Source organism: Elgaria multicarinata, chromosome 5 (assembly GCF_023053635.1).
Source record: "Elgaria multicarinata webbii isolate HBS135686 ecotype San Diego chromosome 5, rElgMul1.1.pri, whole genome shotgun sequence".
NCBI classification, from domain to species: domain Eukaryota; kingdom Metazoa; phylum Chordata; class Lepidosauria; order Squamata; family Anguidae; genus Elgaria; species Elgaria multicarinata.
The window spans coordinates 138672201-138691551 of NC_086175.1; the positions used below are offsets into that span (position 1 = coordinate 138672201).

The following is a 19351-nucleotide window of genomic DNA, read 5'->3' on the forward strand; positions in this document are numbered from 1 at the left end:
TGAAATTTCCTTTTTCAATACAACTGTTAAAGATACAGGAGCCCTGTCCTCCTTTTCATAGGGTCACCCTAAATAAACGAATAAATAAATAAATCTCACTGCAGCCTCTTATTTGCTTACAATTTCAAGTGGCTGAATTGGAAGCTGGAGGAGAAGAAGCGAATGGCAGATCCCAAATCTGGGACAGCCCAGTTTTCGAGCCCAATTCATGGGATTGCTGTCCCAATGTTTCTGCCATTTTCCACGTTGCAGTGGTCACGGCTGCACCCGGCAGTGCAGTGGGTCAGGCCATGGTGTGATAACCTGGACCACTTTTGTGGCTGACTTTAAAGGGAAATCTTTGGCTTCTCGTTCCAGTTCTCCTGTGAAAGACGAACCCCAAGACTCGGAGGAGCCGCCCACCACGCCGCCTGCCCTCCTGCCCCGCCTGAAGTTACCGGAACAGCACAGTGCCCCCGAGCTGCCGTGGAAGCCCCCACTTCTCTTGCAGCCGCACTTCAGTGAGTGTCCGCACACGTTTTTAAGACAAAAGTGGAGCTGAAAGGAATATTCACAAAGGTCTGAAATTTGCCCTGCGTTTCCAGTTTCACTGTTCAGGTTTTGGATGTGAAACTTTAGTTCAGACTCCCAAGTGCTTTAGACTTTCTCGGCTTTCAAGTATCAAACATGAAATCTCACAAGCTGCCAGCTGCCAAAGACTACATGCCACTGCATGTCAGCTATTAAAAGGAGTCAGATACTACATAGCATTGCATCCTGGTTATTAAATACTGTTGAAAACTAATGGTAAGGTATCCAAATTTGGAAATCAAACACCTTAGGATGGGGAATGTGTAAATATAAAATATCTGATTTGGGGGAGGGGGTGTTGCAGGTTATAGGGGTGGAGGGTTAATGCTTCCCTCCTCAGCTACATCTCCCCAGAAACCAACCAACCCCCTTGTGCTTCCAATGGAAACCTTTAAAAAACCATGCTGGTGGGCAGTGATGGGTGATGCAATCCCATACATCTGGAGGACACTAGAGACCTTCAAGAGGCAGCTGGACAACCACCTGTCAGGGATGCTTTAGGGTGGGTTCCTGCATTAAGCAGGGGGTTAGACTCAATGGCCTTAGAGGCCCCTTCCAACGCTACTAGTCTATGGTTCTATGATTCTATGTTTCTATGATGTTGGGGGAAGCTGGCCTAATCATTAAAAAAGCCTTTTGATTGACTAAAACGGCATCGCTCTAATCAGGCAACACATTTTTTTTAAAAAAAATCAATTCATTTTGATATAAGCGTTTATACAAACTGCAGAAAGCTGAGAAGACCCTTAGAGGAAGAGGCCTTCCCTGTTGGCTCTCACAGGATGGAATGCTTCTTCTGAGAATGCTGCTGCATGTTCGCATGCCACATAACAGGGGAGCCAGTATACTTTTCTCTTCAAAAAAACTGTTTTAGCCATATGCAGATATACGCAGATTTAATCCCATTGATGAATCCCCTGAAAGTCATCAGGTTCACTGGCTGTGGTTTCTTCCGTTGAGTGAGAAGCCTAGTAATGGTGTTGTTCTTGCAGAAATAGTGGCCAGCCAGTCGGAGCAAAGAGGCCTTTTAGGTGCTCCGACTGCCCTCTGAGCCATGGGTAGCCACTGCTCAGCAGCAGACCAGGCGGCATCTCCGCCGAACTTCCTGACTGTTAGAGCAGTACGAGAATGGAATCAGTGACCTAGGGAGGTGGTGGGCTCTCCCACCCTAGAGGCCTTCAAGAGGCAGCTGGACAACCATCTGTCAGGGATGCTTTAGGGTGGATTCTTGCATTGAGCAGAGGGTTGGACTCAATGGCCTTGTAGGCCCCTTCCAACTCTGCTATTCTATGATTCTATGCTTCTGTGAACAAGATCTCAGGGTGCAGACCTGGGGAAAGCCTCTCTCTGCCTTGGAAGGCCTCTCCCCGTTGGGGAAGCTGACCTGTTCCCTGACTTGGTTCAAGGCGGCTTCGGACGCCCTGACTGATTCCCTGCCCTGCTTCATGTGTCTCCACAGATGACTCTGATTATGAAGATGACCCGTCTGAGGAGGAAATAGCTCCTGCAGAAGAAATGACTGACCAGGTGGGTCCGGCGCTCTCTCCGTCTTGCCTTCAGAAGAGCAGACATCACCTTCTTCTTCCGCTCCCAACACAGAGGTGTTCCAGGGAAGCAGAGATTCATCATGATATTTATTTATTTATTTACAATATTTGCATTCCGCTCCATATCCAAGATTTTGAAATGGTGAACAGCAGATGGTGAAATAATAATAATAATAATAATAACAACAACAACAACAACAACAACAACAACAATAATAATAATCCATGTTAACATTGCTGTTTTTGAAAGAAAAATAGCAATCACAGCCAGTCTGCCTGGTTTATTCCAACTTACTTTTGAGTAGACATGTTTATGTATTTTTATACTGCCCAATAGCTGAAGCTCTCTGGGCTGTTCACAAAAAGTAAAATCATGAAAAGCATAAAGACAACCAACAATCTAAAAACACAAATACAAAATACAATATAAAAAGCACAACCAGGATAGGAGCAGGCTGATGCCTAACAAGACAGTAAAACAATGGAAGTGTAAATATTTTATTTATTTATTTATTTATTGCATTTCTATACTGCCCAACAGCTGAAGCTCTCTGGGCGGTTCACAAAATTAAGACAATTCAAGTATAAAACAACAGTATAAAACCATAATATAAAATACAATATAAACGCACAACATTTATATCCCACCCGATATCATTAAGATCTCAGAGTGGCGTACAGATAAAAGCATATAGTATAAAAACACTAAATGTTTAGCCTGGAGAAGAGAAGATGGAGGGGAGACATAATAGCACTCTTCAAATACTTAAAAGGCTGTCACCCAGAGGAGGGCCAGGATCTCTTCTCGATCCTCCCAGAGTGCAGGACATGAAATAACGGACTCAAGTTAAAGGAAGCCAGATTCCAGCTGGACATCAGGAAAAACTTCCTGACTGTTAGAACAGTACAACAATGGAATCAGTTGTCTGGTAAGGTTGTGGGCTCTCCCACACTAGAGGCCTTCAAGAGGCAGCTGGAGAACCATCTGTCAGGGATGCTTTAGGGTGGATTCCTGCATTGAGCAGGGGGTTGGACTCCATTGCCTTGTTGGCCCCTTCCAACTCTGCTATTCTATGATTCTATGATAAATATGCACAGTTAAAAACAAATTAAACCATGAACCAAGTTAAAACAATATATAATTTAAAAGCAGTAAAAGCAGTTAAAATATCCAATTAACACTGCATTAAAAACCAATAATGTCCCATTAAAACATCTGAAATATAATGGGGGGAATTTGGGCTGCTCTCGAACTGCTCTTGGGTTCACAGGTTTGCTTTCACTTTGCCTGAAACCTGTTTCGTTTTTGACTCGGTTTCACTTGGGGCTTCTGTTTCGACATCTTTACTTTTGTCAGTGAACTGCGTGGTCCCGTCAAGAATGACGTGTCCCAGGAGGGGTGGGAAGAAGACCCTCCTCTCCATGGTCTGCTCTCCCCTGCCCCCCTCTCCTTTGGGGAGGGGCCGCTTTGCTCAGTGCTGGAGACCCTGTTTTGCATGCAGAAGGTCCCAGGTTCGAACACTGCAAACATCTCCAGGCAGGGCTGGAATAAAAACTCCTGCCTGAAACCCTGGAGAGCCGCAGCTGCCAGTCAGTGTCGACAATACTGGGCTAGATCATAGAATCATAGAATCATAGAACAGCAGAGTTGGAAGGGGCCTACAAGGCCATCGAGTCCAACCCCCTGCTCAATGCAGGAATCCACCCTAAAGCATCCCTGACAGAGGGTCGTCCAGCTGCCTCTTGAAGGCCTCTAGTGTGGGAGAGCCCACAACCTCCCTAGGTAACTGGTTCCATTGTCGTACTGCTCTAACAGTCAGGAAGTTTTTCCTAATGTCCGTCCGGAATCTGGCTTCCTTTAACTTGAGCCGGTTATTCCGTGTCCTGCACTCTGGGAGGATCGAGAAGAGATCCTGGCCCTCCTTTATGTGACAAGCTTTTAAGTATTTGAAGAGTGCTCTCATGTCTCCCCTCCATCTTCTCTTCTCCAGGCTAAACCTGCCCAGTTCTTTCAGTCTCTCTTCATAGGGCTTTGTTTCCAGACCCCGATCAACCAAGGAAGGGTCTGACTCAGTCTAGGGTGGCTTCTTGCATTCCTGTGTTCACCACAGCCTTTCAGGGTGTGAAGAGGAGCTGTGGGAGATGGTTATCTATTTAGGGGAGTCCCTAGGACCCAGAGAAAGGTCAGGGGATGCTGGTTGCTGAACGCTCTTCTGTCAAAAGGGAATGCGGCATCCCCAAAGCCCTGGGAAGCTGTTTCTGGCTGCAGTTCAGCAGGGAAGAGTCTGCTTCCCTCTCTCCTTCTGACACCCCCACCCTGCCGCCCCCGCAACGTGGATTTCTATTCTGCTCTGTTCCGATTTCTCTGCAGCACTTTCAGCCTCCTTCCCCCCCATCCACGGCCACCCAATGAGAGCAGTCCTCTTTCACTGTGCTGATGTGGCCATAGGGGGAAATTGTCAGCTTTGCTTCTCAGAAAGCGCTCTGCGCAGTGGTTCCCATTGCTATAAATAGAGGGGTCTGTTTTTGTGCAACTTCCTGTTGGTGCTGAAAGGCGTGGAGGGAATCAAGGCGCCCTGGCCTGAGAGAGGGCTGTGCAGTTACTGGATCTGATCCTCTCACTTTAGCATTGGTTTTCCTACGGGTGATGATGATGATTATAATTATACTATTTATTTATATCCCTCCTTTTTCCCAGTACTGGGACTCAAGGCGGTTTACAAGATTAAAACATGTACAATTAAAACATATAAATATAAATTACAAAAGTTGAAATAGAATTAAACCTACAGTAAAATTAAAAACATGTTAAAAACTTTTTAAAAACTGCAACAGGTTAAAAGGGGGGTTGGATCCAATACATTAACACAGGTCCAGTATAGTTCCAAAAGCCTGCTGAAACAAAAAGGTTTTTTCCTGTCTCCAAAAGTGTAGCACAGAGGGAGCCAGCTTAGCCTCCCTAGGAAGGGAGTTCCAGAACCTTGGAGCAGCCACCGAGAAGGCCCTGTCCTGTGTACCCATCAGGCGCGCCTGGGATGTTGGTGGGACTGAGAGAAAGGCCTCCCCAGAAGATCTCAGAGCACAGGCAGGCTCATATGGGAGAATGCAGTCTTTCAGATAACCTGGGCCCAAGCTGTAAAGGGGCTTTATAGGTGATAGCCAACACTTTGAATTGTGCCCGGAAACAGACCGGAAGCCAGTGCAGCTGTTTTAACAGGGGAGTTGTCTGCTCCCTGTAACCAGCCCCCCCCCCCCCGTCAACAATCTGGCTGCAGCTCTTTGAACCAGCTGAAGTTTCCTAACAGTCTTCAAAGGCAGTCTTCAAATTGCCTTTCACTGCTTGCAGGTGTTATTACCCTCATGCTATTTTGTAGGGCAAAATATTGAGCCACTTAACTGATTAGATAAAAATCTTGTGATCTGTTAAAGAGAGGTGCTTGCTTCAGTTAGTTCGGTGGGAAGGTCTTTGAGAAGAGGCATTCTTAATTTTTCTCATACAGAGGGAATTTATTTATTTATTTATTACATTTTTATACCACCCAACTCTGGGCGGTTCAGAAAAATTAAAACCATAATAAAACAACCAACAGGTTAAAAACACAAACACAAAATACAGTATAAAAGCACAACCAGGATAAAACCACGCAGCAAAATTGATATAAGATTAAAATACAGAGATTGTTGTTTATTCGTTCAGTCGTTTCCGACTCTTCGTGACTTCATGGATCAGCCCACGCCAGAGCTTTCTGTTGGCGGTCGCCACCCCCAGCTCCCCCAAGGTCAAGTCTGTCACCTCCAGAATATCATCCATCCATCTTGCCCTTGGTCGGCCCCTCTTAAATTTAAGTTAAAATTAAGTGCTAAAATACTGAGAGAATAAAAAGGTCTTCAGCTGGCGATGAAAGGAATACAGTGTAGGCGCCAGGCGGACCTCTCTGGGGAGCTCATTCCACATCCAGGGTGCCACATCGGAGATCATGGGTGGGAGGGTGCTGTTGCACCGTGTCCTGCTTGTTCATCCCTGACCGATGACAGATTGGCCCCTGTGAGAACAGAGTGCTGGACTAGATGGACCCTTGGTCTGATCCAGCCTCAGGGCTCTTCTGATGTCCATATGTTCAGAGGCCTTTTATCCTCTTTGGGCCAGGCTAGCCCCTCCCAGCCTCCGCCCCCTTTTCAAAGAGTGGAGCGCCTTAAAGGGGCAGCCCTATAGCGCAGACCCTTATCGCCCCGTTGCTTCTTCTGCATAGTTCCCAGTGGGGAGTGCGACTCCCTCGGTGAAGAGGGGGCCTGTCCCTCAGGAGAATCCAGTCTTGGCTGTTGGGGTCTCAGTCTGGGTTTAGAGAGTTGTGCGTCTGGTCTCCTTGATCCAGCTGGCGTCTCCTCCTCCTCCTCCTCCTCCTCCTCCTCCTTTCTCTCAGAGTCTTGGTTCCTGCTTAGGGTCGGGGTTAGCTAGCTGGGGGATTCTGGGAGCGGTAGTCCAACACATCTGAAGGGCACCTGGTGTGGGTGGGAAGGCTGACGGTCCCGTCACCCTGAGCTCTGGGACCTTTAGAATGGCGCGTCTTAATCCCACCCTCTGTGATGTCTTCTCTCTGCAGGAGGAGGTGGACACCACGCCAGACGTCCGGCGCTCCGTACGATACAGCAGCCTCTTCAGCGAAGACGAGCTAATTGAGGACTATTTCAAGGAGGAATCTCCCACCAAGTGAGGACTGTTCTTGCTCTTCTGTATTGTTTTGCGTGAGCGCTGGACGTTTGTGCTGTCCGGGAATATTTTGCTCCAGCCTTGGTCCTAGGGAGGAGTCAGGGGCCACAGTCAGACCTAAGGTTTATCCCTGGATCGTCCAGGGGTCAAACCTGTTCACCTAGGTGACACACAGGGGATCCAGTGCTCAGGCAGGGCGAACCCTGGATGATCCCAGGATAAACCGTAGGCCTAGCTGTGGTCAGGGTTAGAGCCCCTTGGGCGGAGCAGCTGTTTGTGGTGGGTTCCAATTTCGATTAGAACAGTGGGGGGACAGGGATGGGAGGAGGATTTAACCCTTTCTCCCCATGGAATTCCCCACCCCCACCCCACTGCCATTTATATTGGGATGGACCCTGGGTCCATCCAGGCCAGCCTTGTTGACACTAACTGGCAGCCATGACTCTGCAGGGTTTCAGACAGTATTTTTTCCAGCCTTACCTGGAGATGTTATAAATGGACAACCATCTGCCAGGGATGCTTTAGGGTGGTTTCCTGCATTGAGCAGGGGGTTGGACTCGATGGCCTTGTAGGCCCCTTCCAACTCTGCTATTCTATGATTCTATGAAATTGGACATGGAATCTTCTGCATCCGAAGCAGGGACTCCAGCGCTGAGCCACAGCCCATCGCATTGGCCTGCGGGCGTTCAGGGAAACGGTTGTCTGTATTTCCTCCCCCCCCCCCCCAATGGGTGTAAACAGGAGCTTGTATTTATTTATTTATGACATTTTTATACCGCCCAATAGCCGAAGCTCTCTGGGCGGTTCACAAAAATTAAAACCATAATTAAACAACCAACAGGTTAAAAACACAAATACAAAATATAGTATCGAAAGCACAACCAGGATAAAACCACGCAGCAAAACTGATATAAAATTAAAATACAGAGTTAAAACAGTAAAATTTAAATTTGAGTTAAAATTAAGTGTTAAAATACTGAGAGAATAAAAAGGTCTTCAGCTGGCGACGAAAGGAGTACAGTGTAGGCGCCAGGCGGACCTCTCTGGGGAGCTCGTTCCACAGCCAGGGTGCCACAGCGGAGAAGGCCCTCCTTCTAGTAGCCACCTGCCTCATTTCCTTTGGCAGGGGCTCACAGAGAAGGACCCCTGAGGATGATCTTAAGGTCCGGGTAGGTACATATGGGAGGAGGCGTTCCTTAAAAAAACCTGGCCCCAAACCGTTTAGGGCTTTAAATGTCAATACCAGCACTTTGAATTGGGCCCGGACCTGGACTGGCAGCCAGTGAAGTTGTAAAAGGACTGGCGTAATGTGATCTCGCCGGCCAGTCCCTGTTAGTTAACGGGGACTACGCTAAATTGTTGTAGACAATTTAGCGTAGTGAAACTATGCAAGGGGAAGGGTGAAATGCCCCCCTCCACCCTGCCACAGCTGAAAACAAATTGTCCTCCCCTCCTGCTCTGCTCCTCCCCCCCCCGCAGTTCAGTGTTGTTGTTTTCAAAGGAAGAACTTGGGAGATCCAGTCATGGATGCCCTGTATATTGTGTGATTTGCCCATCGGTTTTGTTATCAGCCCATTGCCAGCATTTCTGCCAACTTTAAAACAGCCTTCCCCAACCAGGAGCCTCCAGAAGTGTTGGCCTAGGGGACACCTGGAGGGCACCCGGTTGGGGAAGGCTCTTGTAGAAATATCATGTCCATATTCCAGAAAGATTGTCCTTGCCAGGGGTTCGCTGGAGAGTCTGGTTCTTATAGAATCATAGAATGATAGAATAGCAGAGTTGGAAGGGGCCTACAAGGCCATCGAGTCCAACCCCCCTGCTCAATGTAGGAATTCACCCTAAAGCATCCCTGAAAGATGGTTGTCCAGCTGCCTCTTGAAGGCCTCCAGTGTGGGAGAGCCCACAACCTCCCTAGGTCACTGATTCCATTGTCGTACTGCTCTAACAGTCAAGAAGTTTTTCCTGATGTCCAGCCGGAATCTGGCTTCCTTTAACTTGAGCCCTTTATTCCGTGTCCTGCACTCTGGGAGGATTGAGAAGAGATCCTGGCCCTCCTCTGTGTGACAACCTTTTAAGTCTTTGAAGAGAGCTATCATGTCTCCCCTCCATCTTCTCTTCTCCAGGCTAAACAGGCCCAGTTCTTTCAGTCTCTCTTCATAGGGCTTTGTTTCCAGCCCCCTGATCATCCTGGCTGCCCTCCTCTGAACACGCTCCAGCTTGTCTGTGTCCTTCTTGAATTGTGGAGCCCAGAACTGGACGCAATACTCTAGATGAGGCCTAACCAGGGCCGAATAGAGAGGAACCAGTACCTCACACGATTTGGAAGCTATACTTCTATTAATGCAGCCCAAAATAGCATTGGCCTTTCTTGCAGCCATATCGCACTGTTGGCTCATATTCAGCTTGTGATCTACGATTCCAAGATCCTTCTCGTTTGTAGTATTGCTGAGCCAAGTATCCCCCATCTTGTAACTGCCTTTGGTTTCTATTTCCTAATGTAGAACTTGGCATTTATCCCTATTGAATTTCATTCTGTTGTTGATCCATTTGCCTAGGAATCTTTGAAGAGCTGGTTTACACAAGAAGTAACTCTGGGATGATGCACTTTGCATTCACTGGTTTGATCAGAGTCTTGTGAGAGAAAGGCCCCCAGGCTCTGGAAAGCCTCTTGATTCACCTCTCTGTCATTCCAGGAGGGGAAGCAGTCAAGTTCTCTTGGCATCAGAGCCTACTTTAGTTACATATTACCCAAGAGGGAAGGGGTGTGTGGGTGTGCGCATGTGTGGGCACGTTACTGAGTGCCGAGAATTCCTTCTCTGCCAGGCTCTTCTGTGGGTGCTATTGTTGCTTACTACTGCTTGTTGGTCATAAGAACACGAAAAGCCCTGATGCTGGATCAGACCGAGGGTCCCTCTAGCCCAGTTCTCTGTTCCCACAGTGGCCAACCAGCCATCGGCCAGGGATGAACAAGCAGGACATGGTGCAACAGCACCCTCCCGCCCATGTTCCCCAGCAACTGGTGCACACAGGCTTCCTGCCTCGAATACTGGAGGTAGCACACAACCATCAGGGCTAGTAGCCCTTCATGGCCTTTGCCTCCAGGAATTTATCCCTTTTAAAGCCATCCAAATGGGTGGCCGTCACGACATCTTGTGGCAGTGAGTTCCATCATTTAACTCTGCGCTGTGCGAAGAAGTCCTTCCTTTTATTTGTCCTGGATCCCCCACCCATCAGCTCCATGGGATGACCCCATTGGGTTCTAGTGTTTTGAGAGAGGAAGAAAAATGTCTCCCTGTCCACATTCTCCACACCATGCATGATTTTGTACACCTCTATCATGTCTCCCCTCAGCCTCCTTTTTTCTAAGCTAAACAATCCCAGCTGTTGTAACCTTCCCTCATAGGGGAGATGCTCCAGACCCTTAATCTATTTTTAGTTGCCCTTCTCTGCACTTTTTCCAGCTCCATGATATCCTTTTATAGGTGCGGTGACCAGAACTGTACACAGTATTTCTAAGTGTGGTCGCACCATCAATTTGTATGATACTGGCCATTTTATTCTCAATTCTTTTTCTTATAATGCCTAACATGGCGTTTGCCTTCTTTACAGTCCCTGGCCGATGGCTGCTAGGCCACTGTGTGAACCAAGTGCTGGACTAGATGGACCCTTGGTCTGATCCAGCCTCAGGGCTCTTCTGATATTCTAATGTTCATTCTGCCCTTTCTACTTGGTGGATCCATTTTACAGAAGCGAGCTTTGCAACACCTGGCTGGGCTGGGGGAAGGGGGTCACATAGGACCCTCTAGTGATGGGGAATGGGAGCAGAACCCTCCACCCCTCAAACGGGCCGTTGCTGTTCAAATGAGGAGGGAGCCACTGAGGGCGGGGAGGACTCAACGAGACCTTCAGCTTGTCTTCGGGGCAAGAGTGCCTTGGTTGACTCATAACTCACCTTGCTCATAACACGGCTCTTGAGACGAGAACCATTGAGAGCAGAAGGTACTTCGCGATCAGGGACTCCTGTGGATATTGGTTCTTTTCTTCAGCGCTGTGTGCACTGACAGATCCATTGTAGGGGTTGTTGAAAGACTGCAATTAAAAACCAAAATTAAATTTGCTGATTGCAATCTTTTATAATCTACTTGCACATGTTGCTTTGGCTGTGTAAATATGGAGATGAGCCCCACTTCATCTTTAGGGCTACCATCCCACTTCCTGAGTTCATTCTCTGGTATTCTTTGGCATCATCATCAAATGTCCTGTGAATATTAGATGATGTTCCATAGAATCATAGACTAGTTGAGTTGGAAGGGGCCTATAAGGTCATCGAGTGTAACCCCTTGCTGAATGCAGGAATCTACTTTAAGCACCCCTGACAGGTGGTTGTCTAGCTGCCTCTTGAAGGCCTCTAGTGTGGAAAGCCCACCACCTCCCTGGGTAATTGATTCCATTGTCATACTGCTCTAACAGTCAGGAAGTTTTTCCTGATGTCCAGCCGGAATCTGGCTTCCTTTAACTTGAGCCCATTATTCCGTGTCCTGCACTCTGGGAGGATTGAGAAGAGATCCTGGCCCTCCTCTGTGTGACAACCTTTCAAGTCCTTGAAGAGTGCCATCAAGTCTCCCCTCAATCTTCTCTTCTCCAGGCTAAACATGCCCAGTTCTTTTGGTCTCTCCTCATAGGGCTTTGTTTCCACACCCCTGATCATCCTCTTCGCTTGATTCCCAACCCATCCCAGCTTTGCACAAGTTGGAATACACCTTAGTTTGATACACTAAAGATTTCAAGCAAAGTTACACAGCTGTCAGAGTTGGACACACTGTGCCTGCCCTGTCTGAGTGAAGTCATGCAGTGAAGTCATATCTGATGCCACCCCAAGGCACAGCCTGACCCCATAGCTGGAAGGGAGGGGTCTGACCACTCCATTCCCCTGAGAGGGGGCTGCCCCATAGCAGTGGGGTTGGATCTGGTGTCAATTCTGCCTTCCTACTCCCTCCTGGTTTCAAATTGTATCCATTGCAAAGCTGTGCACTCCTTAGGGACATCTGCCACCTAGTGACTAAAGGTGGACCTTCAGGCTTCAAACCCACAGACATATTTAAATTAATTAAAATCAATTAATGTGTTTTAAAAGCAAAATGACCGAGTGCATGCCCCTAGGGTCCCTTTAGTACGTATGTCACGTTTTGGGTGTCTCGGTTTCATGTTCTTGGTGCTGTGGCACTGACAGACAGACACCCTCCATTATTATTATTATTATTATTATTATTAATAATAATAATAATAATAATAATAATAAAAGAACGTAAGTGGAAGGAAACCGCAGGCATTATGAAAAGACGACAGGTCAGTGACTACATTAGATTCGCAGCGAGAGGGACTTGTACCTCCAAGGGGCCTTCAGCCAACCCTCTGTTCTCTAACGGAGAGATTCCTGGCTGTTTCCTTGCTCACCATCAACAACCAGCCACTGGCTCTTCTGGACTCTGAACCAGTGACTGGGGCAAAGTCACAGCTCTGTGGCAGAGTGCAGGCCCTGCGTGCAGAAGGTCCCAGGTTCAACCCCCAGCATCTTTTTTATTAATGATTTGGACGAGGAGGTGCAGGGAACGCTGATCAGATTTGCAGATGACACAAAATTGGGTGGGATAGCTGGAAGACAGAAACAAACTTCAAAGGGATCTTGATAGACTGGAGTGCTGGGCTGAAAACAAGAGGTTGAAATTTAATAGGGATAAATGCCAAGTTCTACATTTAGGAAATAGAAACCAAATGCACAGTTACAAGATGGGGGATACTTGGCTCAGCAATACTACAAACGAGAAGGATCTTGGAATTGTTGTAGATCACAAGCTGAATAGGAGCCAACAGTGCGATGTGGCTGCAAGAAAGGCAAATGCTCTTTGGGGCTGCATTAATAGAAGTATAGCTTCCAAATCACTTGAGGTCCTGGTTCCTCTCTATTTGGCCCTGGTTAGGCCTCATCTAGAGTATTGCGTCCAGTTCTGGGCTCCACAATTCAAGAAGGACGCAGACAAGCTGGAGCGTGTTCAGAGGAGGGCAACCAGAATGATCAGGGGTCTAGAAACAAAGCCCTATGAGGAGAGACTGAAAGAACTGGGCATGTTTTGCCTGGAGAAGAGAAGACTGAGGGGAGACATGATAGCACTCTTCAAATACTTGAAAGGTTGTCCCACAGAGGAGGGCCAGGATCTCTTCTCGATCGTCCCAGAGTGCAGGACACGGAATAATGGGCTCAAGTTAAAGGAAGCCAGATTCCGGCTGGACATCAGGAAAAACTTCCTGACTTTTAGAGCAGTACGACAATGGAATCAGTTACCTAGGGAGGTGTTGGGCTCTCCCACACTAGAGGCCTTCAAGAGGCAGCTGGATTCCTGCATTGAGCAGGGCTTTGGACTCGATGGCCTTAGAGGCCCCTTCCAACTCTGCTATTCTATGATTTTATGATCTTCAGCAAGCCAGAGTAGCTCATCATGGGCTCGTTTGACCTGTGGGCTGAGTTGGGATAAGGCTGCTTTCAGCTAGCCTCAGGAATATTACTTATGTTGGACCATTGCGCTGTATGATGCATTACAGATTGCCCTAAGTTAAAAACGGCAGAGTCCCTGCCCCAAGGATCCTACATATCAGTATATATTGTCTAAACCAAAAGTCTCAATTTCAATGGGTAACCGGGGAGTAAAAGGTCAACAGGGGATGAATGGGGTCAAATGCAGCGATGAGTATTTGGAGCGAGTTTCTTATGTTAAGTTGCCCTTGTTTCAAGGTTTTCTTCGGCAGTGATGAGGGCTAGTAACTTGCATCTCCCGGATCCGCTGGGAGTTGGCATAAAGCAGCCACCTCTGCTGTGTGGAGGCCATGCAAGTGTTGAGAACCCCTTTTAAGAGAGATCTCCTCAGGTTGTCCCTGATTTCATGTTTGTCATCCCCCCGCCCCTGCAGCAACCACTGGAATGACTGTGGGCTGAACTCCCCGGATCCCAGCAGCGCACTGTCCTTTGGCATGTTGAGCTTCCAGAGTGACGGCATGGACAGGACAGACTCGGCATTCGAACTCGCGCCTGTCGTGAAATCCGGATGGCTGGATAAGAACCCTCCGCAAGGGTGAGCAAACCTCCCTCTACGCGGTGGCCCACGCAAGGCCCCCAAGCAAGGGTGGGGGATGGCTGGCCCTCCAGATGTTCCAGCCTTGCAACATTTGGAGGCCCCACACATTCCCCCATCCCTGCCTATAACACGCGCAGGTGGGTTCTGAAGGTACGGGGCGAACTCTTGGGCTGGGAAAAACCTGAATTCTGAAGCTGTTGGCCCCTGCCTTAATCCCGTGGGTGCTCCCATGAACTGCGAGGGTCCTGCTCCCTGCTGACTCTTGGGGTGCCAGGATTGACAGTGTTCTCTGGCCCCAGGTCATACATCTACCAGAAGCGCTGGGTGAAACTGGATGGCGACTACCTCCGGTACTTCGACAGCGAAAAGGTGAGCTAGCTTTCCATCCCCTTCCACACCATCACAAATCTGTGCCCGTCTCTGTCTCCGTCTCCCTGCCACCACCACCACCACCACCACCACCACCATCGTCATCATCAGCTTATATTCCACTTACCATATCAAAAGATGTCTGTAAACAGAACCAGAGGTTAAAATACATCATAATAAATACAGAAGCTCATCAGTTATAGTGTTTAAAATATTTAAAACCAAAGCATGAAACACAATAATGATAAGCTGACTTAACTGGGGCCCTTTCTACACCATCATTTTTTTTAGAGAGATTGTACTGGGACAGGGGATCCCGGGATCAGGGAGGGAGGAGCCCTCCATTCCCCCAGGATAACTGAGACAGAAACAAACTTCAAAGGGATCTTGATAGGCTGGAGCGCTGGGCTGAAAACAACAGAATGGAACTTAATAGGGATAAATGCCAAGTTCTACATTTAGGGAATAGAAACCAAAGGCACAGTTACAAGATGGGGGATACTTGGCTCAGCAATACTACAAACGAGAAGGATCTTGGAATTGTTGTAGATCACAAGCTGAATAGGAGCCAACAGTGCGATAGGGCTGCAAGAAAGGCAAATGCTATTTTGGGCTGCATTAATAGAAGTATAGCTTCCAAATCACGTGAGGTCCTGGTTCCTCTCTATTCGGCCCTGGTTAGGCCTCATCTAGAGTATTGCGTCCAGTTCTGGGCTCCACAATTCAAGAAGGACGCAGACAAGCTGGAGCGTGTTCAGAAGAGGGCAACCAGGATGATCAGTGGTCTAGAAACAAAGCCCTATGAAGACAGACTGAAAGAACTGGACAGGTTTAGCCTGGAGAAGAGAAGATTGAGGGGAGACATGAGAGCACTCTTCAAATACTTAAAAGGTTGTCCCACAGAGGAGGGCCGGGATCTCTTCTCGATCCTCCCAGAGTGCAGGACACGGAATAATGGGCTCAAGTTAAAGGAAGCCAGATTCGGCTGGACATCAGGAAAAACTTCCTAACTGTTAGAGCAGTGCGACAGTGGAATCAGTTACCTAGGAAGGTTGTGGGCTCTCCCACACTAGAGGCCTTCAAGAGGCAGCTGGACAACCCTCTGTCAGGGATGCTTTAGGGTGGATTCCTGCATTGAGCAGGGGGTTGGACTCGATGGCCTTGTAGGCCCCTTCCAACTCTGCTATTCTATGATTCTATGATTCTATGAGCAGAGGGCTTATTGGAGGCTGCTTGATGTCGCACGTAGCTCTTCATGTCCCTGTGTGGGGTGGAGGAGATCTCTGTTCTGTGGATCACTCTTTTTAAACATGCGCCCCCCTCCCTGCATTTCAGGACATTTATTCCAAACGTCTCATCCCAGTGTCATCCATAACCCGGGTGGCGGCCATCGGGGACCAGAAATTCGAGGTGATCACAAACAACCGGACCTTTGCTTTCCGAGCTGAGAGTGACGGTAAGTGAGAGGCCTCTCCTGCCCCGGGGGTCACCCCTGAGCCTGGCTTCAGGGGTAAGAGGTGCGAAGCCGGTCTGCCTGCCTGCCTGCCTGCTCTGGGGTTCAGGAACTGCTCAGGTGGAACCGATTCGGAAACACCAGCGAAGGAAAGCTGCCTGGAGATCTTCAGACTGGGAGCACTGAAGGGTGAACTCTTGGCACAACCTGATCCAGGAGAGCTATGTTACTCCCGGCTCCTGCAAGGGTCCTCATCTCGAGGACAAAGGCTTGGCGGAACGCCTCTCCCGACATGAACCTATTTTATTTATTTATTTATTTATTTATTTATTGCATTTCTATACCGCCCAATAGCCGGAGCTCTCTGGGCGGTTCACAAAAATTAAAAACATTCAAAGTATAAAACAACAGTATAAAACCATAATATAAAATACAATATAAAAGCTCAACCAGATAAAAACAGCAGCAATGCAAAATTACAAAATTAAAACACCAAGTTAAAATTTATTCATAGACTGTTAAAATACTGGTAGAATAAAAAGGTCTTCACCTGGCGTCTAAAAGCATATAATGTAGGTGCTAAGCGAAGCTCCTTAGGGAGCTTATTCCACAGCCGGGGTGCCACAGCAGAGAAGGCCCTGCTCCTGGGAGCCCCCTGCCTCCCTTCCTTTGGCAGGGGCTCACGGAGAAGGACCCCTGAGGATGACCTTAGGGTCCGGGCAGGTACATATGGGAGGAGGCGTTCCTTCAGATAACCTGGCCCCAAGCCATTTAGTGCTTTAAATGTTAATAACAGCACTTTGAATCTGGCCTGGACCTGGACTGGCAGCCAATGAAGCTGGAGAAGGACTGGCGTGATGTGATTTCATCGGCCAGTTCCTGTTAGTAACCGTGCTGCCCTGTTTTGTACCAGTTGAAGTTTCCGGAACCTACCCGTACATTGCGCTCAACATCTAAGGTCCTCCTCTGGGTGCCTACTCCGAGGGAAGCTCGGAGGATGGCAACAAGGGAGAGGGCCTTTTCGGTGGTGGCCCCCCAATTGCGGAATGATCTCCCCAATGAGGCTCGCCTGGCGCCATCATTGTTACCATTTTGGCGCCAGGTCAAGACTTTTCTCTTCTCCCAGGCATTTAGCAGCATTTAACAACATATGCTAAGTTTTTTTTTTTTAATGGATCCCATAACTGTTGTTGTTTAAAGTGGATACTGTTTTATGCTGTTGTTTTTATATATTTTTGATGGTTTTAAATTTTGTATACTTTTTAACGTCCACTGTTTTTTAACTTTTGTAAACCGCCCATAGAGCTTCGGCTATGGGGCGGTATTTAAATTTATTAAATTTAATAAATAAATAAATAAATAAATGAAAGATCCCTGAGGATCAATTCTCAAATGGTCTTACAGCAGCTCCCCTGTGGAGTTAGGGTACCTTTTTATCCTGATGCCCGCGGTCGGGAAACTCGTGTCAAAGTGGGACAGAGGCGGAGAAAGGCTTTGTCAGACGGAAATCCAAGTTCTAAATATTGTATCATTGCTCGAAATATTTTGAGTTCGGCTATTGGTTACCATTTAAATTCCCATTTGTTCCGGACCCACGCCGTTTACATCCCATATGTATCACCGGGGCTGTGTTGTGCGCCATGGCAGGGAAACACTAGTTTAGCCTTACCCATCCTGGTGCCCTGCAGTCATGTTGGGCTACAGCCCTGATCATCCCCAGCTAAGTGGCCACCCAAGAACAGATTTTTATTTGTTTTCGACTTCGTAGTGAGGTGACCCGCCTCGACTTGGTCTGACCCAGGCTGTGTTCTCTCCTCCAGCGGATCGCAACGAGTGGATCAAGGCCCTCCAGAAGACAGTGGCAGAAAGGAAGTCGAAGCACTCAGACAGGGCGTCTGTCTTCCAGGTGGCCAGCAGCAGCTTGGACTCGGTGGACAAGTGCGGCCCTCTGGAGTTGCGGGGTTTTAAAAACAAGCTGTACGTGGTGGCGGCCGGGGAGAAAGTTTTCCTCTACAAGAACGCAGAGGTGCGTACTGGCCCAAGTCAACGGCTCCCCCGGGGTCCGGCCTTGTAGAACTGCATCTGTTGTCGTTTAGGTGTTGTAATTCTTGTGTCCTTGGCGTAGGATTTTCGGCTGGGGATTGGGATCACCTACATCGAAATGAATGTGGGCAACGTTAAGGATGTGGACCGGAGGGGCTTCGATTTGACAACACCCTACCGGATCTTCAGGTGAGGCCTGTGCCCAGGGCTTCAGTGCCCCCCGTGCAATCCCGTTTGGTTCTGCTTGCCTTCCCTGCACAGGCAGCTGGGCTGTTTCCCTTCCACTGGTCTTTCGAGCCTACACTCCCCTTGTCCTGGGACATTCTTGGATTTCCAATGTGGGTTGGTTCATTCCCCTTGTAATGTACCACTGAACTGTTCTCTTTTTCCCACCTGTTCTGGTCTATTCTGTTCTGTACTTCTCTATTCTGTTGTCTTCTTCTTCTTCTTCTTCTTCTTCTTCTTCTTCTTCTTCTTCTTCTTCTTCTTCTTCTGTTCTGTACTTCTCTATTCTATTGTCTTCTTCTTCTTCTTCTTCTTCTTCTTCTTCTTCTTCTTCTTCTCTTCTCTATTCTGTTGTCTTCTTCTTCTTCTTCTTCTTCTTCTTCTTCTTCTTCTTCTTCTTCTCTTCTCTATTCTGTTGTCTTCTTCTTCTTCTTCTTCTTCTTCTTCTTCTTCTTCTTCTTCTTCTTCTTCTTCTTCTTTTCTGTACTTCTCCTTTCTGTCTTCTTCTTCTTCTTCTTCTTCTTCTTCTTCTTCTTCTTCTTCTTCTTCTTCTTCTGTTCTGTACTTCTCTATTTTGTCGTCGTCTTCTTCTTCCTCCTCCTCCTCCTCCTCCTCCTCCTCCTCCTCCTCCTCATCTCTCTTTTCTCGCTTGTGGCGTTTTTTCTAGGGCTTTACCAAGTCATGCTGACTTTTTACAGATTCAGGAATTTCCTATTAAGCATGTTTTAAGTCTGGCTGCTTTCTGGATTTTGGTGTATTTTGGTAGGCCCAGTCTCTGAAGGTTTTCTGTATAGTTTTTTGATGTGATTTATTGATTGATTGATTGATCGATTGCATTTATATACCACCCCATAGCCAAAGCTCTCTGGGCGGCTTACAGTCGGTGACTGATGTGACTAACAGTTATAATTGTGACCTTTTCCTGTTGCCATAGCTCTTTGACTTCCATGGCCAGTGGTATATATTTTTCTCTCTTTTCCTCTTCCTTTTCTACAACATTTTTGTCATTAGGTATTGCTATGTCGATGAGGTAAGTGTGTTTTTCGTTTTTGTTTATGACTGTTCTGTTTGGTCTGTTGCAGGGTATTGTTTTGTCTATATAAATTATTATTATTATTATTATTATTATTATTATTATTATTATTATTCTGGAGATTCAGCGAATTACAGTATAGCATTCAAAATCCCAGCTATCATTCAAGAATACCTTAACAATACCATAAACAACTTTTAATCTGAAAATCTACAGAAAAGCAAAATTAAAAGCAAAAATAACACCCCCTTGCTTGAACCTTCAGCCCCACCTCCA

At 47.5% G+C, this 19351-nt stretch overlaps 1 protein-coding gene across 2 annotated transcripts in view; it reads left to right on the forward strand.

Annotated features, from left to right (window-relative positions):
• The window catches only part of ARAP1 (ArfGAP with RhoGAP domain, ankyrin repeat and PH domain 1), a 111375-nt gene that overhangs the window by 26023 nt on the left and 66001 nt on the right, over positions 1-19351 (forward strand). For both annotated transcript variants that reach the window (XM_063127356.1, XM_063127357.1), the window contains exons 2-9: positions 358-500; positions 2030-2097; positions 6719-6825; positions 13788-13949; positions 14252-14321; positions 15657-15777; positions 17595-17800; positions 17900-18006. In XM_063127356.1, the coding sequence (XP_062983426.1) occupies positions 358-500; positions 2030-2097; positions 6719-6825; positions 13788-13949; positions 14252-14321; positions 15657-15777; positions 17595-17800; positions 17900-18006 (984 nt within the window). The remainder of the gene's footprint in view (positions 1-357; positions 501-2029; positions 2098-6718; positions 6826-13787; positions 13950-14251; positions 14322-15656; positions 15778-17594; positions 17801-17899; positions 18007-19351) is intronic.